Genomic DNA, 23,579 nt, shown 5'->3' with positions numbered 1-23,579 from the left:
CCCGGGTCCCTCCCAGCTCCCCAGGCCCACCCGAGGCTTCTGCTCACCTTCCCAAGCGCGGGAGCGAGGACCACAGGCATCTCCCTTGAAGCCCTGATGAGCTGCGCAAGCCAGTCACCCCCTCTGAGAAGCGGCCGCTGGAAACAAAGTCCTCACCAGTAACTGCTGCTATCTCCCTCCCCCCAACACAGAACGTCGACCAGAGACCGTTAATGATAACCATTTACTCCACGCGTTTCACAAGGACGTTGGGGGGCGGGGGCTGCTCCCCACACCCCAGTCACCGCACGAGGGGGCCCTTCCCGGAATCCGTGGCTCCCCCACAGCTTCCCACATAGCCACCGGCCTCGTTCAGTCGGTCACAGGCCCGCGACATGGAGGGCGGCACGGGCCAGGGTCCTGGGGCCCCTGCGGCGGGGAGGAAAAGCCCGGCAACACCGCCACAGGGCCGCAGAGGAACCGCCGTTACTGGTGCTTATTTCTCTTCTTGGCCCTTTTAAATCCTCGTGAGGCACCCTGACCAAAACAGATGGTAGATGGTATCCTGAAATGAAAGACACCTTCACGCTAAACTGCTACGCTTTTGCTCACAAACAACCCAATTCATGCTGGCAGTCTCGTGGGCTCGCGGGGGTCTGATTCTTGGTCTGGACACTCCCTCTTCCCCCGCGAACCGTGCAGGGTGTCCGCTGGCTCTCACCCGGACTCTCCCCTCCCCGGCTGCAGCAGGCCAGCTGCTCCAAACCTGCTTCCAGTGGGAGACGCTCCCCGCCACTGACTACCTGCCGCCGACCACCTGCCGCCAACCACCCACCCCGGAGAATGTGTCCGGGCTCCAGCTCAGGCTCCCTGTGACCCGCCCTCCAGGTGGCACCTGGGACTCACTCTCAGGCCAAATTCTGGGCAACTGTGCGAGGGCAGCTGAAGGACACGAGTTCCATCTCCCTGTCGGTTTGAATTTATGGGCGATTTCTTCCACTTCTCCCACATTTACCCCCAAATTAGATTTGAAATCAACTTTATCCCCGATAAAAGCACAGTTAACACTAGAAACACAGCCTCGTAGATTGTAACTCGAGCAATTACACCCTGGGTCTCTCCATCCCAGCTTAGGCCATGGTCAAACGGGGCAGTGCTTTGCAGTCCTGTGCTGCTGGGGCCCCAGGTCGTCCGAGGGCAGCAGGATGGTTGGCTTTCACCTCCCGCTGAAGCCAACGCTCCAACCCAGGGGCGGTTTCTCTCAGCGGGAACTGGGCCGGCCCAGAGTCAAACCCAGAATTCTCCAGGAGAAGCACAGATTCAGAACCTGCTTCAGAAAGGTGCCCGGGTACTGACCTGTGGCTGTAGGCCCGCCTCTCTCCCGCGGGTGCTGGTGGGGGCTCCACGTGTTCAGAGCAGACTTCCATGGCGTCGACTTCCGACGGCACCCCGTCATCCCCCGGGGCTTCTGCCAACACCTGCTCAGCGGCACCGGGCATGACTGGGCTGGGGAAGACAGGTGGTGAGGACGCTCCCAGGTGTCAGTGCCTGCAGCCCCCGCTTCCCCCAGGACTGAATTCGCAAAGCTATTTTATGACTGTTTTATCAGAGAGTAATTTTCAGGCTACCACAATGTGGAGAAGTAAATGTTCATATGACGTAAGCCATATTCTATGAATTTAGGTATGATGGTCACACTCCACCTTTTAAAAATAGTATTTTCATGGTCTCACACGGTAAATGACTACCAACGGTACCAAACGTCTCTCCATTACAATTACTGAGAAATTTACTAAAAGCAACCATACAATACTGAGCGTCTCCTCCTTAACACCAGTGTCTCAATCCAGCATCGTAGGGTTTTTCTCCTTCAAACGATTCCTTGGAAAGGAAGGAGTTACCTTACACTCAAGGCCTTATAAAAATCTTCCATACTGAAGTCAGTTCTCCAGATTATTCTACTGTGAACAGTAAAGTTCTGTCTGGGGACAACAATTAGTCTGAAACGACTTCAATCAATGCAACTTTTAGATGGTGATGAAGCTTCACCTGAGAAAATCAGTTAACGAAAAGGCAGAGTAACGTAACACGCACTTACGGGCTACTCCCAGAGGTACTTCTCACAGTGCGTTCTGAACAGTAACATGTAACACGTGGCTGTGCCGTCAAGTTTGTAAACATATACTGACGGGAAAAGGGAAAAACCGACGGCCCCACGTGAGGTGAGGGGCTCACGGCCTGGGACAAATTCCCCAAGGCCCACATGAGGATGGAAGGGAGGTGATGAGCAGGGTGGAGATGAAGCGTGAATGTAGAGGGGCGCGGTGGTGTTCCTGCACGCCCGGCAGACCCCAAGATGGTACCCCAGCCACTCCCAGCACAGGCCCGGGGAAGGCAGGCTCTCCCCTTCCCACCCTCCCTGCAGCCGGGGGGGCCACACACAGAACCACCCCATCTGCTTAACCCCTCTTGGTTAACGACTCCCGATTTGTCAGGGCTTCTGTAACCTGCAGCTAAATGTAACGTTAGCGGCAGGGATGCTGAACGAGGGCATCTACGCCCTCAAAGTCTATGCACGCGAAGGCTTTCTAGGCTCGGGAGGCGGCTCCGCGGCACACCGCCACGCACCCTCTGCTTTTCCTCGGTTTATCGAAGCGGAAGTCCACAGGGTAGAGATGACGCATCACCAGGTGCTCCTTCCGGTCTCTGCTGGTTCTGAACTTCTCTGTGCAGCCCTCCACCAGGCACTGATACTGAAATGGAAACAGCATCACCCCACCCTGACCCCAGGGCTGCCCATCTCACCGCGCTCTGACCCCAGGCTCTGGCACCACGAGGCACACGGCTCAGGGACGAGCCCCCGTGATGCCTGCCCTTGGCCTCAGCGGGCGAGCCGTCACCCACCATGTCCTGCCGCTCGGCCAGAATCTGGAAGAGGGAGTCGTGCCACTCCAGGATGTGGGTGTCCAGCAGGTGTCCAGAAGGGAAGGCCCGCTTGCAGAAGGAGCAGACGTTTCTGTGCAGAGTGTGGTAGTGGTGCTCGTAATCCTCCAGGGCGTCGAAAACCTGGCAGCAGCCGGCCACCTGACACGTGAACTCGGGCACCCTGGCAGAGGAACGCCTGGTGGGGATGCCATTCCACAGCGGACAGAACGTCGGGCTCCCTGTCACCACTCGCCTTTAAGTGGACTGATAAAGCTTCGGATTTTCTCTTGCAAGCCCAAATCCTACTTTCACAACAATTACATTTTTACAGACAAGCTAGGCGGTGGTGAGGCCAGACACGCAGGCTTCCGTGGTGGTACAGGCAGAGTAGCGGGGCGGGCACCAGGGGCGGGGCGGGCAGAGGGAGGGGCCCGGAGAGGGCAAGAAGGGCCCCTTGCTGGGCCACAGCACTAACCTGGGCCTCTCGGGCGCCCCGCCCACCTGCGTGAGCACATCCTGGAGGTAGAGGTGCCGCTGCACGTCCCCTTCCTGCGGGAGACAGCGTCCTGGATTCTGACCCGGCTCCACCCCGGGCCCCGCCCCTAGGACCCCGGCCCCACCCAGAGCCTCAGCCCCGCCCACCGGGAGTCTGCCCCCGCCCCACCCAGGCCCGGCCCACCCAGGCCCCGCCCCAAGCATTTCCCCCCGCCCCATCCAAGCCCTGCCCCCAGGGCGCCAGCTCCGCCCAAACCCACAACCGCTCTCTCCTTCCTCGGGTCACGCACCTCAAAGAAGTCGTGCTCCCGTGGGAAGCGCACCGGGCGCGGCGCGAAGCGGAAGGGCGCGGTCCTGGCCGCGGGGTCCCGCTCCACGGGTAGAGGTTCGGCCGACCCGGGTGCCCCCGCCAGGCGTGCGTGCAGCGCGGGTGGCAGCTGCATCGCCCTGAGCGCCAGCGGCGCCACGGCCTGTCGGCCACCGTCCGCGAGCCGGCCGGGGCGGGGCCGGACGTGACGTAGAGCTCCACTTCCGCCGCCGGGGCTGCCCTGCGGGCTTGACGGGCTTGGCGGGCTCGGGCCGGGCGCGCCCCTGCGGTGAGTCCCGGGGCGGCTTCTATGCGGAGCTGGCCTCGTGTGTCCAGCCGATGGTTCGGGTCCCTTTCCCGGCCCCGAGCAGCACAGGCTCCTGGCTGTAGAGGCTCCCTCCCTCCCTCCCTCCTCCCTCCCGTCCTCGTTGCCATCACCCTCGGCCCCCGCCCCCCCCCCCCCCGCCTTGTCTCCCACCTGAAGGGCTACCTCGGCCTCTGGACCATCCTTGTCTCCAGACCAGTCCGCAGACTGCAGCCCGAGTGGTCTTTGGGAAATTCGCGATTTGTTGTGCCGGTCCCGCGGCCCCACGGCAGCTCACACTCAATCACCGGGGTCTGTGGGTTCGTTGGTGGCGACCAGTAAGGTGAAGCACAAGGGAGCATTAAAAAGATCAGCCGAGCTGGGGAGGTGCTACCTGCAGGTGAGAGCCACAGATCTTACAGGAATTGTTCCCCACATCCGCGTGGAACAGCAGGCTCTTTGTAGTATTAATACTTGTGATGTGGAATGTCTGCGCTTGTTTCTACCACAGATGTCAAGGTTCACGAAGATAGTTTCTAAATAAGCATTTACTTAAATGATCTTTCTTCTGAAGAGCCCTGTCCACCCACTTGTGACTGGTGGAGAGATGGCAAATGCAGTGTCCATGCCGCCTAGGTGGCCAAAGTGGTCCTCAGTCCAGCTGTTAGAGAACACCCCGCGGTCCTTGGAAACCTCGTAGAATGTGGGTAAAAGCAGTTGCCCTTGGAATGGAAGAGGCCATCAGTGGGAGAGCTCCGTGCTGTCTTTTCTGTTTGTAGTTCGCAGTGCCTCATGCAGCCGCTCTGTGACTAATTAGAAGGTGATAGTTGAGGATGCTGGCAGTGGTTCAGTTCCAGTTTTCCATTTCTTGGGTAACAGCGGGTGTTTCCAGGTGGTTGGCCACGTGTAGCAATAGCAAAGTTTGTTTCTGCTTTTCTGATAACAACAGTGCAGGCCCTTAGGTGCTATATTTAATCTCCACAACAGCTTCGTGGGCAGGGTCTAGTACTCGCCCCTTTTCAGAGAAAGCTTACAGAGGACAGGCTCCTTGTCCAGGGCCCTACAGCCTGGAAGCACCAAGTCAGGGCTCAGGCTGCCTGGGATCCCGCAGCCCAGGCCCCGTGCCCATGACTGTGGTCACCGTGAGCGCCTCCTGGTGTAAAATGTGTGCATGCTGGCGAGTTCCACACCAGCTCACACTTAACTGTTCTGCTTTCGTGTTTGGAGACACCTTGCCTCTGGCCGGTATTTGACGTTTACGTAGGTGACTGTGATATTTGTATGTGGGGAACTTGTTTTCCATCACTCAGGATTAGAGTCTCTGGATGTAGAGGTACAAATTAATATCCACGTTGTGGGCGTGTGTGCCGAGCCTTCCCCACCTGCTGTTAACTCATGGCTTGTCTTCACTGGAGCTGTTGACACAGCCGTTCTAACCTTTTTAGGGTCACAGCCTTTGAGAATCTGTTGAAAGACCCTTTCCTCAGAAAAATCGCATACAGAAATGACTTTGCCTGTAATTTCCAAGTCTTTTGTTGTTCATGATCCCAAATTATGAACCCTGTGTAGCCGCGTTGAAACGTTTATGTGAAGCGTGTAAAGTTTGCTCGTGTTTATTTGTTGAATCTATGACTAATTGCCCGTGTTTGTCTGTCTTACTCTTAATAATAATGGCTAATTGGACCAGTCATCAGTGGGAGAACAGAAGTCCCCCTGCAGGCCACTACTGTCCCTTTGGGGACATCTGCATAGAGGTCCCCTTGCAGGCTACCACTGTCTTCTTGATGGGATCTCATTTATGGTTTTGACCATAAATGAGATCCAGTGGGGAGACCCTAGAACATCTGATGGACAGGGCAGATAGAGCTGAAGGGGAAGCCCACCCAGCTCAAGTACATAGGAGATGTGTAGCAGTCTTAGCAAAGCCCAGCCTGGGCGAGAAAAGGCAGCATCCTGGTTACCAGAGTGCACAGAGAACACACAGCTGGAGGCAACTGGAGCTGTAGGTGTGGGCCTCACAGGGGCAGCCGCGAGGGGCGGTGGCTTAGGCCTGTGCAGAGCTCCCTGTATAGATCAGGGTCCCTGAAGGGCTGGGACCACTGTATCTGCACAGCTGGGACTAGAAAGTGCTGTCTGCCACCTGAGGGGAGCAGCTCCCTGCTGGCCCAGGGCCACGTGTGGTTGGGGTCACCCAGGAGGAATGGGGGCCTGGGCCTTAGGGCCACGTCCACTCTGTGTGCACATGCCAGGCCCCCTGAGCTGAGGAGTGAGCCTGGAACCTGGCTGGAGCTTCTGGGGCTCAGCACTGATTCCCATGGGAGCTGCCCACTGAGACAGCGCCCAGTGAGAATGACAGACCCCAGCAGCGGGCGAGGAGGGCGAGTCTCCCCAGGAAGGGGCCCCACATGCTGGTCGGAGCAGGCTGTGGTGGTGCCTTCATGGGGAACCTTCAGGCCAGGATGGGCTCTGTGACAATTTGGCTTCTCAAAGACCTGACATTGGCCAATTCAATTGCTTTAAAACTTTTTAATTTATAGACTCTTGATTTATAAATGGCTCTCCTCTTACCTTTAGGAGAACACAGAGCCGAAATCATGAGTGAATTTCGAATTCACCACGACGTCAATGAGCTGCTCAGCCTGCTGCGCGTGCACGGAGGGGACGGGGCCGAGGTCTACATCGACCTGCTGCAGAAGAATAGGACCCCGTATGTCACAACCACTGTGTCTGCACACAGCGCCAAAGTGAGTGCCTGTCCCCGGTGCTGCACTGGGCACAAAGTTCACCTTCCTGACGAGCAGCCACAGCGGTGCCGGTATGCTGGCAGACAACACTGTCAGATGCTTTTCATGGGCCACGTTCTCTGCTCCGCTCTGCTTCCGTTGGTTTCTCCCCATCACCCGTTGCACAGATGAGTAAATGAAGGCTCGGGGAGAGTGTTGGACTGGCAGCCTGACCTGGGAACCCAGACTCTCAGCCACGCCTTCCCTGCGCCCCATAAGGAGGGAGGCCCAGATGGTCCTGATTTCTGTTCACATCGTGACACAGATTCTCCTCTGGGTGAAAAAGGAAGCTCCTGGCGTTAGCCACATTGAAATCCCTTCAAAGTGGCTTTTTTTAAATTCAAATAATGTAAAATTCAAAGTTACGGGTTTTCAGTAAAAGACAATTTAGAAGTCTATTTTAAAAACACATTATGAGGCTTCATTTATTTTAACAGCCTAATGATGGCACAAGGATAATTCAGAAAACTTGCTGAGCAGAATAGAGAGTTTAGGATACATAGTTATGTCCAATTTATTTTAAGGGGAGCATTTAAATCAGTGAGAAAACGTAGCCCCTGAACGTGTGTGTAATAATGATTCCAGAGGGAAAAGAGTTAAGTGCATGGAAAGAATGCATATACACTGTTAGAAAAAACATAGGTGGTTATGGTCTGACCTAAGGCTTAGGAAGTATAACGTGGAAGAAACCACAGAAGAGAATATGGGTGATTTTAACAGAGCATTCTGATGAGTTTTCTTCGTTTTAGTTTAGAGACACGTGACTATTCCATCTGCCTAACTTCACTCTTCTTTTGGGTTTAGTTTTTGCAAGGCTTTTTAAAGTTCCTAGTTATCGTCTCTAAATCGTTCTGTCTGTGCTTTTGAGGTTAAAATAGCAGAATTTTCTCGTACTCCTGAGGACTTTCTGAAGAAATATGATGAGCTGAAATCTAAGAACACGAGGAACCTTGACCCCCTGGTGTACCTGCTGTCGAAGCTCACAGAGGACAGGGAGGTGGGTTCCGGGCTCGGGGGTGGCTGTGTGAGGAAGAGAGGCTCTCTGCGTCTGTGGGGATGATGGACGGCTGTCCCGCCTGGCGGCCCCCCGTTAACCGCCCCGGCCTCACACCTGTAGCACTGAGGTGCGCGCCCCCGAACGGAAGCAACGTGGTGGAGATGAGCACAGCGCTAGCAGCGGCCTCTGGGGCAGAGGGCCTTTGACCTTCGTTGTCCAGGCCGTGCTCTTGTCTGTGCTAAACTGAGCCTGTGTTACCTGTGATACTGAGGGAAGTGCGTGACATCTGAGGAGCCCCGGCCCAGGGCATCCAGGGCTGGTCGGCGCTTCCTTTCGCATCACGAGGCCCAGGGTCCGTTCAGCGGGGAAGCATGTGGCCGGGCGCGTGGTGGCCACTGCGCCGGGACAGATAAAGGGGCGTGGTCTCGAGCAGCAAGGGAGGCCGGTCTCATGTGGAGAAAAGGCTGAGCCACTGGGAACAGGGTCTGGGATCCCGACCTGCCGTGATCCGGGGGCGTGGCGTCTCTTGGCGGGCAGCGTCGGGAGAGCAGGCTGCCGCTCCAGGACGAGCGGGGCCCCTACTCTCGGCCTCTGCGTGGAGGCTGCAGCTGGGGTCAGTGGGGCGGGGCGGCAGTGCCCGGCGGAGGGCCCGAGCGTGAGGCCCGCGTGACGCCGGGGCCTTGTGCTTCCAGACCCTGCAGTATTTACAGCAGAACGCCAAGGAGAGAGCGGAGCTCGTGGCTGGCGCCCCCGCCGCAGCCTCCAGGATCTCCGTGCAGGAGCTGGAGGAGCTGAGGAAGCAGCTGGGCAGCGTGGCCACGGGCCCCACGTGGCAGCAGGTACCGTGTGGCGGAGGCGTCTGGGCGTGGATTCTGGCCCGGCAGGGGCCTGGCTCTGGGACACGAGCTCCGGGCCCCGGGCGGGGGGTTCTGACTCCCCTGGGGGTCAGCGCCTGCTGCCCGCCCATTCTGTAGGCTTGGCCAGTGCAAGTCCCGGCTCCCCTCATTGACACTGGGCAATTGGTTTGAGGTGATACTTTATCTCCCTCACCTGCCGCTTTTCTTGCCTTTGACTTTGTGTCCAGCCCTGGTCTCCTGCCGTCCTTCTGTGTTCCCACCGTCTTGCCTCTGGCTCTCGAGCCACTCAGAGCTGCCTCCTGAGGTCTGAGCTGCAGGCCGGTGTGGGTTGGGCATGTCCTGTGTCCCCACCTCATGTGGTCCTCCCACCACTGCCCCCTCCTCGACGCCCCCTCGCCCCCTGCCAGTGCTCTGAAAGCTGGGCACCCGTGGGGACCACGGCTCCCTGCCCGAGCCAGAGTGGCCATCTCCCTCTGTCCCTCAGCCCCGAGGGGCTCGGGTAGGTGCGCCCCTTATCCGGCCAACTCTCACTGGGCCTTCCTTTCACCTGGCAGCTCGGGCCTAGACCTCGTGCCACTGGGAAAAGCGGTGAGCTGTGCCCGGAGGTCCCGAGAGTGGGCCTGCACCGTGCGAAAGCTCCAGCTTTACCTGTGGGCCCCGTGCAGTCCAGACCCTGATGAGGGGCTGGGCCCCGTCTGCCTTGTCCCCGGCCCCTTGCACTGCGATGGGCTCAGACACGTGTGTTTCCGTTCACACGTGTGCTCAGGGATCTGCTTTTTCATACCGCGGATGTGTCGGTTTTAAGTGTTTGTACTGAAGGCGTATCTTTCTTTTTTGTTTCTAAAAACCTCCCCACCAGTCTTTGGAACTCACGAGAAAGATGCTTCGAGACAAGCAGAACAAGAAAAACTTGGGCCAGCGCCTCCCTGTCTTCCCAGCGTGGGTGTACGAGAGGCCCATGCTGCTCGGGGACTTCCTGACGGGCTCAGGCACGAGCATGGACACGGCTGTGCCCATCGGTAGGTGACGTGCCGACTTCTGACCGCAGGGGCCTCGCCGCGGCAGGGAGGGCTGAGCCCTGTGGAGACGGCGGGCCGGTGTTGTGCCATCACCCGGGCCCTCTGCTGCCCTTGGCCACGCGGCAAGGAGCAGTGCCCGCCGGACACCGTCCTTCATGTTCCCATCCCCGGTCAGCAGTGGGTGGTGATGTGCCAGTGTCTGGGCTGGCTCTTGCCCGGCTTTCAGGAGCGCCTGCGTCCCGGGGCTCAGGCAGTCCTGGGACGGCAGGATCACTGGGTCGGCCTTCCCAACAGTGAGTCGTGCCGCTGCAGATTTTGCTACACGGGTGACACGGCCTTGGCCACACCGGCCTATGTGTCGCATTCAGACGGACTGTGGGGCATCTGGGGACGTGGGTTTGACCACCGTCTTGCCTTCTGGCTCCCGGGGCACACGGGAAGCAGGGGCAGCAGGGAACACTCGGTGCTCACAGAGAGGCACCCGCAGAGCCCGCCTGGGGAGGGGAGTGTGGCCACGCCCGCTCTGTGGCCATCAGAGGAGCTTGGGCCCCGGGGCCATGTCCAAGGGTGAGAAGCAGGGCAGGCGGGGGCCCCGGTGCTGCAGGCCTGGGGCCTGGCATTCCCAGGGGCTGGCTGGGCAGGCAGATGAGACGCCTCGGGCTCCGCTGCACATGTGGCAGAATCTGGAGGACTTTGGCAGCAGAACCGCTGAGGGAGTCTGTTCCCCGCGGTCGTGGCGTCTCCGTGTTGCGCGTGCAGGCTTGGACCAGTTAGAAGCCACGGAGGCTCTAGGCCCGCAAGAGGCGCCTTCGGGGGAGGCTCGGCCAGAGTGGAGGCGGCCAGGCGCTGGCTCTCCAGGGCAGGACGCGCTTACGGTGTTGGACGTGCAAGGTTTCCTGTGTAGGTTTCCTGTGTGGCTGCTCGCACACAGCAGCCACAGCGGGCGGGCCTCGCGTGGGGGTGGCTCCGAGGCTGCCTTGAGTGACACCATTCCCAGGGAGAACTCTGTATGGATGGGCAGCCTGGCCCATGTCCCTTCTGCAGCCGCACCCCGTGGGCTCCGGAGGCGGGATTGACGCCCATCCCGCAGGCCTCTTGTCACCCTACTGCCCTCTGTCACCCCCTGGCCCAGCACCTCAGGCCCTGATGCAGTCTCCACGGCCCCCTGGCCCCGTCTATGCTCAGGTGCCTGTGGTCAGCGTGGTCGTCCTCGGCCCTGCCTTGGCCTCCCCCTGGCAGAGCCTCACCCAGGAGGGACTTGCCTCCTCAGGTGACGTGCAGCGGCCCTGTGGGACACCCCCACCACCCGCGCGGTGTCCCCCCCACCAGCCGTCCCGCCGTCTGAGTCCCTGTTGAGGCAGGTACCCCCAACCCACTTGCCCGCCACCCACCCACAGCTGGGCTGACCCTCCTCGCGCCGGCCTGCAGCTCCGTGTGCCCGCCTGGGCCAGCCCGTCCACGGCCACACGGCGTGGTGCCTCCCGCCCTCATGGGTCCTGCCCTGACCCAGGGCCTTGTCCCCAAGGTCACGAGCGCGGGCGTCTTCTAACCGCACGTGCAGCTCCCGTGCAGCAGCCTCTGATGGGGCCCCGAGCCTCGGGCTCAGGTCTTGCGGATGCAGTCGCTTTTCTGGACGTTTGGGCAGCACAGGTGCTGTCCTGCGCCACAGACCCCCGGCCCCCAGGGACCCCTCCCCCCACCTCGTCTCGCATCCTCGGGCTGTGCTCCTGGCTCTCGCCAAATGTCCCCTTTCCGGGTGACCACATCAGTTTGAAGGAATCCAGCATCCCCAGTGTGACCCCAGCTCTGTCCCTGGCGCCGCTCTCCTGAAGTCCGGGAGAATCTGTGTGCTGAGCGTGTCCACAACGGGCTCTGACCTTCCCCAGCGTCTCTTCCTCGCTGTGTGGTGTTTGCGTCCCTCCCGCTGCGCCAGCCTGGCCCCAGCCCCACCTCCACCTGCCCTTTCAGCCCGAGGGCATTTGTCCATTCCCAACAGCTGGGGTCTCAGCACGTCCCACAGAACTTTCTGTCTCGTCCAGTGCAGGTACCGGCCACATGCAGCTGGTGGGCATTGGATGGCTGGCGTGGCTGAGAATTGGATTTTTGGTTTTCTTTAACTTGACCTTGGTAGCCAGTGGCCCTACACGAGGGTACAGACCTGAGCCCTTCCCTGCCCGGCCCCAGTGCTCGTCTTCGTCGTCCCAGAGCTGGCTTCGCGTGTCCGGCCTGTGCCCTGCACCCCAGTGAGTTGCAGAGACCCTGGCGGCTCATGCAGCCTCCCATCCCAGCCCCTGCACTGTGTCCCTCAGAGCTAGGCCTCAAGCTGGCCGTGCCTCCCGAAGGTCCTGTACATAGTCTCTTGGTCCGCCTCACAATAACGCAGCCTGCGACACTCTGCTCTACACGCTGGCGGGGAGAGGGGTTGGGGCCCGGGTGGCGTCTGCCCCGGGGCCTGCAGCCCGAGAGCCTCAGCTGGGCCTTGGCCAGGGAGATGCCAAGGTTGGCGGTAAGCAGTGCAGAGGTCAGCAGCCCTGCACTTGGGGGTCAGGCAGCCGGACCTGCCTCCCTCAGGGGTCCTGAGGTCGTAGTCGGACCTGCCAGAGCCGTGGAGGAAAACCACCTGAAGTTCAGGGGCGGGTCTGGGTCCAGAGTGATCCATGTGCCTGGACAGGGGGCCACTGGCTCAGACCCGTCCTGCTTCCACCGGCAGGTGTGCACCCGTGGATGTGCAAGGCCAGCAGGGCTTCTGTAAGCGTGGGCGTGTGGTGCGCCCCATCCCAAGCTGCCAGGCCCCGGTTCTGGGTGCCCTGGGGCTGACACAGGCGCCCACAGGGCGCCAGCGGTCTCTTGGACGCCTCTCTCCCGGTTCTGCCTCTGGCCCAGCAGTGTCGGGAGGGTGCCGAGGGCCATCTGGGCTGAGAACCAAGAGGTGGGAGCCGCTGGGGCTGTGAGGCATTTGGGGGGCAGCCCTGGTCCGTGGCCTGTGACTGTCTTGAGTCCATCGGGGTCAAAGGGAACCATCTTTCACTGTGAGAGAGAAATCATCAGCGTTTTAGAGTTTCAGAGGAAACCTTTTTCTCCCTGAGTGACGCAGGCTCACCCGGCTGTAGTGAGTGTCACGAGCGCAACACGTGTCAGAAGCTCTGTCGTTCCCGACTTCATCCTTTTGAGTGCACGCGGGTTATTTCCGTGTGGAGGGTTTTACTTGCTTTAAGGCTCCAATAGGCCGGTCCAGGCTGTGTAATCTCAGCCTGTGGTGCCCCGACGGGATCAGTTAAGCTGAGGGATCACCTTGGCTTTCAGGTCCACCAGTGCTGGAGGGAGTCACCCAGGGGCGGCGGAGGGGGGTCTGGGGGAGGCGAGGCCAGCTGGCGTCTGTGCCCACAGGCACACTGCCCCTGGCCGCCCAGGAGGCGGCCGTCGTGGAGGACCTGCTGTACGTGCTGGTGGGTGTGGACGGCAGGTACGTCACCGCCCAGCCCCTCACGGGGAGGCAGAGCCGCACCTTCCTCGTGGACCCCAGCCTGGACCTGTCCATCCGGGAGCTGGTGAGCAGGGTCCTCCCGGCAGCCTCCAGCTACTCCACCGTGACCAGGTAGGCACCCAGCAAAGCGCACTCAGCCCCTTGCGGGGACAGTTGCAGCCTCACTCCTGGGCCTGGAAGAGGGAGGGAGGCATTGCCCACGGTGCCCTCTGGGGTTGGGGAAGAGGCTCTGACCGTCCCTTCTGAGACACAGCTCTCACCCACCTGGTGCTCAGGGCTGCTTTCCTTGCAGGTTCGTCGAGGAAAAGTCCTCCTTCGAGTACGGGCAGGTGAACCACGCCTTGGCGGCCGCCATGAGAACACTGGTAAAAGAGTACCTGATCCTGGTCACGCAGCTGGAGCAGCTGCAGAGGCAGGGCCTCCTGTCCCTGCAGAAGCTCTGGTTCCACATCCAGCCGGCCATGCGTACCGTGGACATCCTGGCTTCCCTGGGTGCGCGGGCCTGGTGGGAGGGACACCCTGGGCCAGGGCACTCGTCCTCCGATTCTTACTTTTGTGAGGCGAAAGCCACGCAGCTTTGTGTTTTATTAGTTTGTGGGAGGAAGACTCCGGGAGCTTCCAAAAACCACAGCTTTATAGTTGGAGTTTATCCCAAAAGGAAGGCCTGTCCCCTGAGGAGGGGCTGTAGCCCGTGGTGGCCCAGTGGCCCTCTCAGCACTGAGCGCCGTCCTCTCCCCTGGCAGCCACCTCGGTGGACAAAGGCGAGTGTGTCGGGGGGTCGACCCTGAGCCTCCTGCACGACCGGAGCTTCAGCTACACGGGCGACAGCCAGGCACAGGAGCTGTGTCTGTACCTCACCACGGCCGCCAGCGTGCCCTACTTCGAGATCCTGGAGAAGTGGATCTACAGGGGCATCATCGACGACCCATACAGGTAGGGGCCGCGGAGGCAGCGGGGTGAGGTGGGGGCCTGCGGGCCCTTTTCAGCTGACGCCACGCTCAGCGCACAACGTGAAGCGCGTCAGCTCACGGAGAGTTCTATGCTGACGTGTATCTGTTGTACACGTCGGAACATTAAAAAAATGAACCTGTTGTCTAGACATAATTTACTAACGACCCAGATGACAAAATCTAGCATGAGGGCCTGGCAAGGAAGCCTTCCCACGGTAAGCGTAGGTGGCGTCAGGGTGTCTGGCTCTGCTGGTGACAGGAACATGGGCCCCGATGGGAGTGTCGTCTTGTTGCCCGCGTTGGAGATGGAAGAACACGCGAGGTTCCCGTAGCGGGGGCGGGAGGAGTAAAGTGGAGTCAGCGTCCTGTCAGCTCTGCAGACCTCAGTCCCCTCTGCGCCCAGTAATGAGCACCTCGCCCCGTGGGCGTCGGCGGCTGAGAATGAAGGGCGGCGAGGCTGTCCGTGGCCCCCGTGGACTCCCGTTGTTTGCGGCAGCCTGTGTGGTGAGCTCTGCCCGTCACCGGCGCCCATGCCTTTCAGCGAGTTCATGGTGGAGGAGCGAGAGCTGCGCAAGGAGAAGATCCAGGAGGACTACAACGACAGGTACTGGGAGCAGCGCTACACCGTGGTGCAGCGGCAGATCCCGTCCTTCCTGCAGAAGATGGCGGGCAAGGTGCTCAGCACAGGTGACCGTGGGGGCGGGGCCTGGCGGGCTGTCTCATGTCCCCACCTGCCCAGGTTAGGCGCCCGCAGTGCCGGCGGCGCCCGGTGGACTCACTGTGTCCCCCACCCCTGAGCTGGACTTGCCGTCCTTTTGTGATTCTTAAAGCTCTGTGGCCGCTGAAAGGAAGACTGTTTTCTGCTCCCAGCGCTTCTGACCGCAGGCGTGCGGGTTTCTGCACAACAGCCAGTTCTCCGCTCCCCTTGGACACCAGCTGGGTGACCCCCCCATTTAACTCAGTTCTGGCACTACGTGCCACGGTCAGTGCAGGCCCCACAGGGTCAGAGCTCCGTCCCTCGAGGCCGCCCCCACCAGGCGCCGGTCACAAGTGTCGGGTCCCCAGGCCACTGCACTCCATGCAGTGTGGCCATGAATCGGGTTCCCACGACCCCCTCCTCAGGTTCGATGTTTGCCATGACAGCTCCCAGACTCAGGAAAACGCTTGACTCAACTAGATCGCTGCTCTGTCACAGAGGCTGTCGTAAAGGATGCGGATGAGCAGCTCGCTGAGGGGGTCCATGGGGCAGGTGTGGAAGGGTCCCGAGCACGGGGGAGCCTGTCCCCGTGGAGCTGGGGTGTGCCGGGCACCACCCTCCTGGCAGGTGGACACGCTCACCAGCCCAGAAGCTCTCCAAACCCCTTCCCGCAGGGTTTCCCTGCAGGTTCCGGGACAGGGCGCGGCTGATCGGCTCTCGGGCCGTTGGGAATTAATTCAGCCTCCAGCCCCCGCCCCCCCCCAGATGTCGGGACGGGGCTGAGGGTTTCACTCTCCCATCACGTGGTTGGTTCCTCCGGCCGCCAGCCCCCGTCCTGAAGCTCTGTAGGGATGGCCAGGAGTCACCTTGCGAGTGTAAACTCGGGTGTGGGTGAAAGGGGCTTGTGAACCACAAAATCCGAAGGGTTGTAGGAGCTCAGTGCCAGGAACCAAGAACAAAGACCAGAGGTATGTGTCTTATTTCTCAGTATCACAGGCTAGCACAGGAAAAGCAGTAAAGGACACGTGCCCCGCTGGGCTGGCAGGGTTTTTAGTCATCTCCTTGCGGTCAGGAACGTGACTGAGAGACACATGTGGGATGAGTTACCTGGAGACACGCTCCAGCCAGGGCCTCACAATTTGGTTCTGAGATCGGGGCTGGGAGGTGGTGTAGCGTCTGGTTCCCGTGAGGCTCTCAGGTTATTCCTGTGCCCTTGATGAGGCAAGTGCAGGTATGAAGTCACAGGAGGTTGCAGCCCTTTGGGGCGACAGCTGTGCTGCTCTGCTCTGGGCGAGGGGTTAGGGACTGTGCTCAGCTGGTTGGTTCTCTTGCCTGCCTCTGGCTGGCACTGGGGCTGCGATGTCTGGGGTTCAGGCCTGTGAGTTATCACGTATACAGCAAGCATGGTAATCTGACTGTTTCCATCCCTTTCCAGGAAAATATCTGAATGTGGTCAGAGAGTGTGGCCGTGACGTCACCTGCCCTGTGGCCAAAGAGGTGATCTACACGCTGAAGGAGCGCGCGTACGTGGAGCAGATCGAGAAGGCCTTCAGCTACGCCAGCAAGGTGCTGCTGGACTTCCTCACGGAGGAGAAGGAGCTCGTGGCCCGGCTGAGGTGCGCCCACCCCCAGGGGCCGACAGAGGGCCGTGTGTGCCCACGTCCCCTCGTCTGCGGTGGCACAGCTCCCTCCTTGCGGCCGCCAGCCCCCTCCTTGGCCCCCTGCCCTCCCAGGGACCTGTCTGCGGTCCCCAGTGCCTTTCTGGCAGCATGTCCTGCACAGTGCTGTGACCCCGCTGTTCATTTCAGCACATTTGGAGCTGACCCCTGCTCCCCCCATAAATGTATTTCTTGGCGTGGGCACCCGTGGACTCGGGGCACCTGTGGGCATGGGAACCTCCTCCCAGTCTCCGCCCAGCTCCCCCCATCACCCCTTGTAGGGAGCACTCTGCGGGTCTGGGCCATCCTCGTGTCCACGGCCTCTCACCTCTCCTGCCCGCAGGTCCATCAAGCGCTACTTCCTGATGGACCAGGGCGACTTTTTCGTGCACTTCATGGACCTCACGGAGGAGGAGCTGAAGAAGCCGGTGGACGACATCACGCCCACCCGTCTGGAGGCGCTGCTGGAGCTGGCCCTGCGCATGAGCACCGCCAACACCGACCCCTTCAAAGATGACCTCAAGGTGAGCAGGCACCCCCCAGGGACCTTGGAGAGAGAAACAGCAGAAGCCAGCCCTTGAGGAGTGCTTTTCCTGCCTCGGTTGAAATGCTCACAGGGTTTTCCTTGGCTCTGTTAGGGACACGTCTCGGGGTCGTGGTATGCGAGCCTCTCCATGGGCTGCTGAACTGGGGGGTTGGGGTCTCTGGGGGACTCTGCATCCGTGTCTGGCAGGGATGTTGGCTTTAGTCTTCTGTAGCATCTCTGGCCTCGTAGACTGATCTGGAAGGGTTCCCTCTTCCGGATTTCTGGAAGAGTTTCGAGAGGGTTGGTGTCAGCTCTTCCTGGAGTGTTTGGTAGAATTCACCAGTGAAGCTTTCTTTGTTGTGAAGGTTTCGTTGTTTCTTCCGTCTCCTCTCCAGTTACAGGTCTGTTCCAATTTTCTGTTTCTTCTTGAGTCAGTTTTGGTAGTTTGTGTGTGCTTAGGAATTTGTGTAGGAATTAGTTCTCATAATCCTGTTTATTTCTGTAAGGTTGACGGTAATGTCCCCACTTCCATTTCTGATTTTAGTAACATGAGTCTTCTCTCTTTTTTTTAGTCAAACGTAAGTAAAAGCTTATCAAGTTTGCTGATCTTTCAGAGAGCTAACTTGGTTTCATCCATTTTCTCTGTTGTTTCTCTGTTCTGTGTTTTGTTTATTTCTTCTCTAATCTTCGTTATCTTCCTCTTTCTGCTGACTTCGGGTTTAGTTTTCTGTTTTTCTAGTTTCTTAAGTTGTAAAGTTAGGTTGTTGACTTGAGATTGTTCTTTTTTTTTTGCAGTGCGCGGGCCTCCCACTGCTGCGGCCTCTCTCGTTGCGGAGCACAGGCTCCGGACGCGCAGGCTCAGCGGCCATGGCTCACGGGCCCAGCCGCTCCGCAGCATGTGGGATCTTCCCAGACCGGGGCACGAACCCGTGTCCCCTGCCTCGGCAGGCGGACTCTCAACCACTGCGCCACCAGGGAAGCCCTAGATTGTTCTTTTTTAACGTGGGCATTTGCTGCTGTGAGTTTCTCTCTGAGCTCTGGTTTTACTGTATCCCATCAGTTTTGGTTATAGTGTTTTCATTTCCCTTCGTATCAAGATGTTTTTGAATTTCTCTTGTGATTCTTCCTTGACCCATTTGTTTTTAAGAGCATATTTTATTTTCACTATTTGTGAATTTTCTCATTTTATCCTATTACTGATTTCTAACTTCATCCTGTTGTAATCAGAGAGCATGTCATGATATCAGTTTTGTTAACCTTACTAAGTCTTGCTTTGTGGCCTCACATATGGTTTGTCCTGGGGAGTGTTCTGTGTGCACTAGCTGTTTGGGGCCGTGTCCCATGGGGGGCAGTCAGCTCACTGTGCTCACGTCCTGTCTCTGACCTGCCTGGTTGTCTCTGTTGTTGACAGCAGGGTGTCAGGCCTCCCACTGTCATCGTAGACCCTTCTCAGTTCTGGCAGCTCGCACTTCATGTGTTTTGGGGTCTCTTGTGAGGTATAGGAGTGTTCTTGTAGGATAAGATTCGGGAAGTCAGATTCTTGGGTCAAAGCACACGGCCAGCGCTCCACTGGACTGGCATCTCTGATGCTCAGTCCCTGGGCCTGGGCTGCCCGCTGAGTCGGCCGCGGCCCTGGTGGGAGGGAGCACAGCCATTCAGGGTCCACTTCTGCAGCAGGTGACGTGAGTTCTCATCTGTGGATTCCTGTTCATTCCTTCATCCTTCCTTGTTTGTCTTTCATTGTGGTTCTGTCATTCTCTATCCTCCCAGTTTCTTACCAGTTTACAGGAATTGTCCCACGTCTCTGGCACATAGGTGGCACCGTGTAAGGGTGTGAATGAGGCAGTGTGTGGACCGCATTCCCTGTCCAGAACCGCTGTGCCGTCCTCACCATGTGCTCCCTTCGCCTGGCCTGTGCAGGTGGTGGAGAAGGACTGAGTCTCGCGGGATTCAGGGTTTCTCACTTGCCCTTGTTTCTCCTTGATACCATCAGGGATGTTTTTAAAGTAATTTCTCTGTACCCTTCTTTTTCTGTTTTGACTGAAAGCAGTTTTGTTTTTTAATTAAGGTGTATCAGTAGATGTTTGGTGTTTTAAGCCAGCCTCCCAGACTTAGAATCCATGTCTGGAGGAGATTCCTCGGCCCTGGACTCGCTTTTCCATTTCGTGATGTAGGGGCGGGGTGGGGTTGGGACCTGATGCTTTTTTGTTTCTCTTTCCCCAGATCGACCTGATGCCTCACGACCTCATCACCCAGCTTCTGCGTGTCCTCGCCATCGAGACCAAGCAGGAGAAGGCGATGGTCCACGCTGACCCCACCGAACTCACGCTGAGCGGCCTGGAGGCCTTCTCCTTCGACTACGTGGTGAAGTGGCCCCTGTCTCTGATCATTAACAGGTAAGCATCAGGCTCTCGCGCCTGCTTAGGCCCCTGGGGGTTACTGGCTGCTCAGGTCACGCTCCGCCCCGTGAGCCTCGCCTTTGACGTCTGGTGCCGGCCACAACCCCCAGGCGTCCGTCGGAATCCGCTTTGTTCCTTCTTCGCAGGAAAGCCCTGACCCGCTATCAGATGCTCTTCAGACACATGTTCTACTGCAAGCACGTGGAACGGCAGCTCTGCAACGTTTGGATCAGCAACAAGACTGCCAAGCAGTACTCCCTGCACTCGGCCAAGTGGTACGTCCTCCGGGGCTCCCGTGGAGCAGGGTGGTTCCTCTCCACACCCCGAAAACGGAGACCCAGGAGCTGGCCTGTGCAGCCTCCACGTCTCTGATGTTCCATGCTACCGTTAGACTGTGGGATGGTGGGGCGTGTCTGAGCCAGAGCCCTTCGTGGACCTCCGGCTCCTCCAGGGTTGGGAGCGCCTGCAGGCCCAGGGGTGCTCTGCACTTCGCGAGTGCTGGGGGCCCGCGGGCGCCCTGTGTATCTGACGCCTTCGCCTGGCGCAGGTTCGCGGGCGCTTTCACCCTGCGGCAGCGGATGCTCAACTTCGTCCAGAACATCCAGTACTACATGATGTTTGAGGTGCTGGAGCCGACCTGGCACGTCCTGGAGAAGAGCCTGAGATCTGTGAGTTTAGCCCAGCTGGTCACGACGCCTGGTCAGAGGTCAGGGAGGCGGAGGTGGGGCACGGACCCGACAGCTCCCCCGATGGCTCCCCCGACGCCACCAGAGCTGTGTTAGCAGTGGAGGGCAGGGCACGCAGGACGGCGTGGCCCAGGCTCAGGCTGCCAGAAGAGTGTGCAGTTCCCTCGGAGCCTCGGCTCTGGGTCAGCGCCCCATCCAGGCCCATCCCAGGGCCCCTGGGGGCCGTCAGCCAAAAAGTTCATGTCACCAAACTCCAGGAGCGGAAAGTGCAAGGGGGCAGTGTTTCCTCCTTGTTTTCTGTCTTTAAAAACGAAAACCTTGGACCTTTTGGGGCACATTCAGTGTGTCCTTTTAGCGATATTTTGAAGTTTTCCCCCAAAAGACCACAGGATTGTTTAAAACATGGAAACAACACAGAGCGTACAAAGCAGCCCAGTCAGGGCCTCGGTGCGGTCGTCTCAGCAGAGCGGCTCTGACAGTGTCTCCCGCCCAGGCCTCCAACATCGATGACGTGCTGGGACACCACACCAGCTTCCTGGACAGCTGCCTGAAGGACTGCATGCTGACCAACCCCGAACTGCTGCGTGTCTTCTCCAAGCTCATGTCCGTGTGCGTCATGTTCACCAACTGCATGCAGGTTCGCCCTCGGGGCTCTGGGCGGCGGGAGCCGGTCCTGCAGACCGTCCCAGCCACGCAGGGGCCGCGCTTCCTCGAGTGGCTGCTTGTGGCTGATGCGCATTCCCTCCCGACCCCCCAGAGATTCACGCAGAGCATGAAACTGGATAGCGAGCTGGGCCACCTGACACTGGAGCACGGCACGATGCGGGGGCCGCCCACGGAGGCCGAGCGGGCTGAGGAGCGTGCCCGCAAGGAGCTTGCCCGCAAGGTGGGTGGGTGGCCAAGCGGGCGTCCCCGAGGCCCTCCTTTGTCCCGCTGGGATTTGACACAGCATTAGGGTCACAGCGCTCAGAAACCACGCCTGCTACAGCCCGCCATTCCTGTCTTCCCTTTGGTTGATAAAAAGGCTCTTAAATGTATGTTCCAAATACAAGCCGCGGAGAATCTCCCTTCCCGACTTCCCACAGTGAGGCTGCGTCGTTCAGGGTGTGTGTGGTAAGGCCGAGCCATGGGGATACCCCACAGGGGCCTGCGGTCACTGCGATTAAAGTCTGTCCGTAACCAGAAGGGCCAGGTGGTTCGGCGGGTGCAGGTGTGTGTCCTGTAGGATGGGGTGCGGCGGGGCAGGGTGAGCCCGGGCAGGCACTCCCAGGTTCCCCACTTGCTGAGCGGCGGTCAAGAGAAAACAGTGTCAGCTGGACGATCTGAGCCACACGTGGAAACCCTGAGGTTCACATCCTTCCTGGCTCCGTGTGGTGGGGCCGCAGGACCGGCTGCCTGGAGCGTCTCTAGGTCCTGCCGTCTCAGGGGTTTTCACAGTGCCTAACGTTTTACCTTTCTTCACGTGAAGAATTGCCGAGACACATTTTTCTATTTAAAAAAGAAGAGAGAAGGGGGTTGAGCTGCTGGCGGGCAGCCGAGTCACTACAGCCATGTCTTGCAGTGCCTGGCCGAGCATGTGGACGCTCCGCAGCTGGCCTCCAGCTTCGAGGCCACCATCAGTAAGTTCGATAAGAATTTCTCAGCCCACCTGCTCGACCTCCTGGCCCGGCTGAGCATCTACAGCACCAGCGACTGCGAGCATGGCATGGCCAGCGTCATCTCCAGGTGGGTGCACCGGCCCCCGCCGGCGCCCTGCCCCGCCACGCCCTCCCGCCGGCCCACGCGCCCTCCCGCCACTCGGCGCAGGTGTGACTGAGGCCGCGTGTGTTCAGCCGAGGCTCCCTTGGCCTCCGTGTGCCGCCGCTGGCCGCTTGCTGGAGGAGTGGCATCTGGGCGTTCACGTGTGCGGGTGTTCGTGTGCATGCTCACCTGCGTGCACGTGTTGACTGGTATACGTCAGGCCGCCCCATCAGCCCTCTCCGCGTTTCTCTGTGTTCCGAGGGCCAGGCCTGGGTCAGCTGCACTGGCCGCTGTGCCCCAAGCCGGGACCCAGGACACTGGAAGGGCCCTTTGGCCCCAGCCGCGGGCCGTCACACTGTCTCCAGGTGAGCAGTGAGGAGGCGCTGCCTTCCTGCTGGCGGCCAGTCAGGAGACCCCGGGGAACGCACGGAAGGTCAGGGCCGCGCTCGCCCGGCCTGCCGCGCCTCGAGGGCCACGTTGGTGCCCCCCTGGGGTCCACCTCCCATGACCCTGGGAGCGGCGAGCGTGCAGGGCTGACGCGAGCAGGAGTCCGTGGAATCTGGGGGGCCGTGGGGAGGACCGTGCAGCGGCGAGGACAGGCGCGCGGGGCCCGAGGGCCGGTCGGTGGGGCCTGCAGACCTGGGGCTGGTGGTTTCCTGCTCCTCAGAGGGGGCGTGGCGGGCCTGCTCCCTTTGGGGGCGGGTTCAGGTGAGGAGGGGGCTGTCCCTGCCCTGGGAAGCCTCCTGTTGGGTAGCCTCAGGCTCAGCCAAACATTGGGCTGCCCTGTTCTGCCCACAGGCATTCCAATGTCTTGGGCTCCGGGGTTCGGAGAGCCCCAATGTCCAGGGGCTGGAGACGTTTGTCTCACTTCACCCGTGTCTTTTTTTTTTTTGTGGCTGCGTTGGGTCCTCGTTGCTGCGTGCGGGCTTTTTCTAGTTGCGGCGAGCAGGGGCTACTCTTCATTGCGGTGCGCGGGCTTCTCATCGTGGTGGCTTCACTTGTTGTGGAGCACGGGCTCTAGGCGCGCGGGCTTCAGTAGTTGTGGCACACGGGCTTCAGTAGTTGTGGCTCGCGGGCTCTAGAGCGCAGGCTCAGTAGTTGTGGTGCACGGGCTCAGTAGTTGTGGCTCGCGGGCTCTAGAGCACAGGCTCAGTAGTTGTGGCACACGGGCTTAGTTGCTCCGCGGCATGTGGGATCTTCCCAGGCCAGGGCTCAAACCCATGTCCCCTGCATTGGCAGGCGGATTCTTAACCACTGTGCCACCAGGGAAGCCCTCACCTGTGTCTTTAAGCTTTATTCTCAGTATCGTCTTGGGCCTGTATGTGTGTCCGAGTGCACGTGTGCTAGAGACTTGAGTGCCTCCCATGCCCTTCACCGTGGGGTGGTAGGGGATCGCCAGTGTGGCCACGGAGGCATCTGCAGGGACCCTGCCCACTTCCCCTGCAGGCTCGACTTCAACGGCTTCTACACTGAGCGGCTGGAGCGCCTGTCTGCAGAGAGGAGCCAGAAGGCGGCCCCCCCAGTGCCCAACCCGCGGGGGCCCCCAGCTCCAGCGCCCAGGGTCGCTGTCACTGCGCAGTGAGGCCAGCCGCTCCTGCCACAGCTGAAGCCTCAGGTGGATGAGTTCAGAGGTTTCTTACCACGTTTCCAGAACGCTTGTGCTGTGTGTGTCCTGTTTAAACATAAAGTTGAATTGTCTGCACTCAGCTCCTCTCATTTCTTGGGGCTCGTGCACTCAGACCAGAGAGGGTCTGCTTGTCTGCGTGCTTTCCT

General features: G+C 59.7%; 2 protein-coding genes across 8 annotated transcripts; one reads left to right on the top strand and one right to left on the bottom strand.

Moving 5' to 3' along the window:
- Nucleotides 1–204: 204 nt before the first annotated feature.
- ZNF511 (zinc finger protein 511) lies at nt 205–3,921 on the bottom strand. 4 transcript variants are annotated; one of them, XM_022568383.3, is made up of 7 exons: nt 3,690–3,921; nt 3,380–3,453; nt 2,884–3,085; nt 2,608–2,732; nt 1,336–1,485; nt 886–945; nt 402–516 (listed from the first exon to the last, which is right to left on the bottom strand). In XM_022568383.3, the coding sequence occupies exons 1-6, from the start codon at nt 3,840–3,842 to the stop codon at nt 888–890; spliced, it is 762 nt and encodes a 253-aa protein (XP_022424091.1). In that variant the 5' UTR covers nt 3,843–3,921; the 3' UTR covers nt 402–516; nt 886–887. The 4 variants fall into 4 exon arrangements, with proteins under 4 accessions (XP_022424088.1, XP_022424089.1, XP_022424091.1 ...); XM_022568382.3 differs by having other exon boundaries at nt 430–544; XM_022568380.3 differs by lacking the exon at nt 886–945 and having other exon boundaries at nt 205–516; nt 3,690–3,919.
- TUBGCP2 (tubulin gamma complex component 2) lies at nt 3,683–23,508 on the top strand. Of its 4 annotated transcripts, none has more exons than XM_089898393.1 (19): nt 3,683–3,995; nt 4,226–4,410; nt 6,585–6,754; nt 7,662–7,790; nt 8,483–8,629; nt 9,507–9,666; nt 13,054–13,261; nt 13,443–13,642; nt 13,894–14,083; nt 14,597–14,787; nt 16,233–16,413; nt 16,799–16,979; nt 19,205–19,377; nt 19,527–19,655; nt 19,928–20,048; nt 20,560–20,703; nt 20,824–20,952; nt 21,628–21,791; nt 23,253–23,508. In XM_089898393.1, the coding sequence occupies exons 3-19, from the start codon at nt 6,605–6,607 to the stop codon at nt 23,386–23,388; spliced, it is 2,733 nt and encodes a 910-aa protein (XP_089754519.1). In that variant the 5' UTR covers nt 3,683–3,995; nt 4,226–4,410; nt 6,585–6,604; the 3' UTR covers nt 23,389–23,508. The 4 variants fall into 4 exon arrangements, with proteins under 4 accessions (XP_089754519.1, XP_089754521.1, XP_089754520.1 ...); XM_089898394.1 differs by lacking the exon at nt 3,683–3,995 and adding an exon at nt 4,522–4,713 and having other exon boundaries at nt 4,002–4,410; XM_089898395.1 differs by lacking the exon at nt 4,226–4,410.
- The last annotated feature ends 71 nt before the right edge of the window (nt 23,509–23,579 follow it).

Source organism: Delphinapterus leucas, chromosome 16 (genome assembly GCF_059928025.1).
Source record: "Delphinapterus leucas isolate spDelLeu-1000000601 "Yukka" chromosome 16, BTC_Dleu_Yukka2, whole genome shotgun sequence".
Taxonomy (NCBI): Eukaryota; Metazoa; Chordata; class Mammalia; order Artiodactyla; family Monodontidae; genus Delphinapterus; species Delphinapterus leucas.
The sequence above is the reverse complement of the archived record's forward strand: the minus strand, read 5'-3'. Positions and strand labels throughout refer to the sequence as shown.

Excerpts from the sequence above, each read along its gene's own strand:
- ZNF511 (XM_022568380.3), bottom strand. The coding sequence starts at position 3,842 with ATGCAGCTGCCACCCGCGCTGCACGCACGCCTGGCGGGGGCACCCGGG. Across the intron at positions 3,454-3,689 it reads GGGAGCACGACTTCTTTGAG|GAAGGGGACGTGCAGCGGCA; the intron begins GTGCGTGACCCG and ends TGTCTCCCGCAG. Across the intron at positions 3,086-3,379 it reads GGGGCGCCCGAGAGGCCCAG|GGTGCCCGAGTTCACGTGTC; the intron begins GTTAGTGCTGTG and ends TTCCTCTGCCAG.
- TUBGCP2 (XM_089898395.1), top strand. The coding sequence starts at position 6,605 with ATGAGTGAATTTCGAATTCACCACGACGTCAATGAGCTGCTCAGCCTG. Across the intron at positions 14,084-14,596 it reads ATCATCGACGACCCATACAG|CCTGTGTGGTGAGCTCTGCC; the intron begins GTAGGGGCCGCG and ends TGTTTGCGGCAG. Across the intron at positions 19,656-19,927 it reads TCCCTGCACTCGGCCAAGTG|GTTCGCGGGCGCTTTCACCC; the intron begins GTACGTCCTCCG and ends CGCCTGGCGCAG.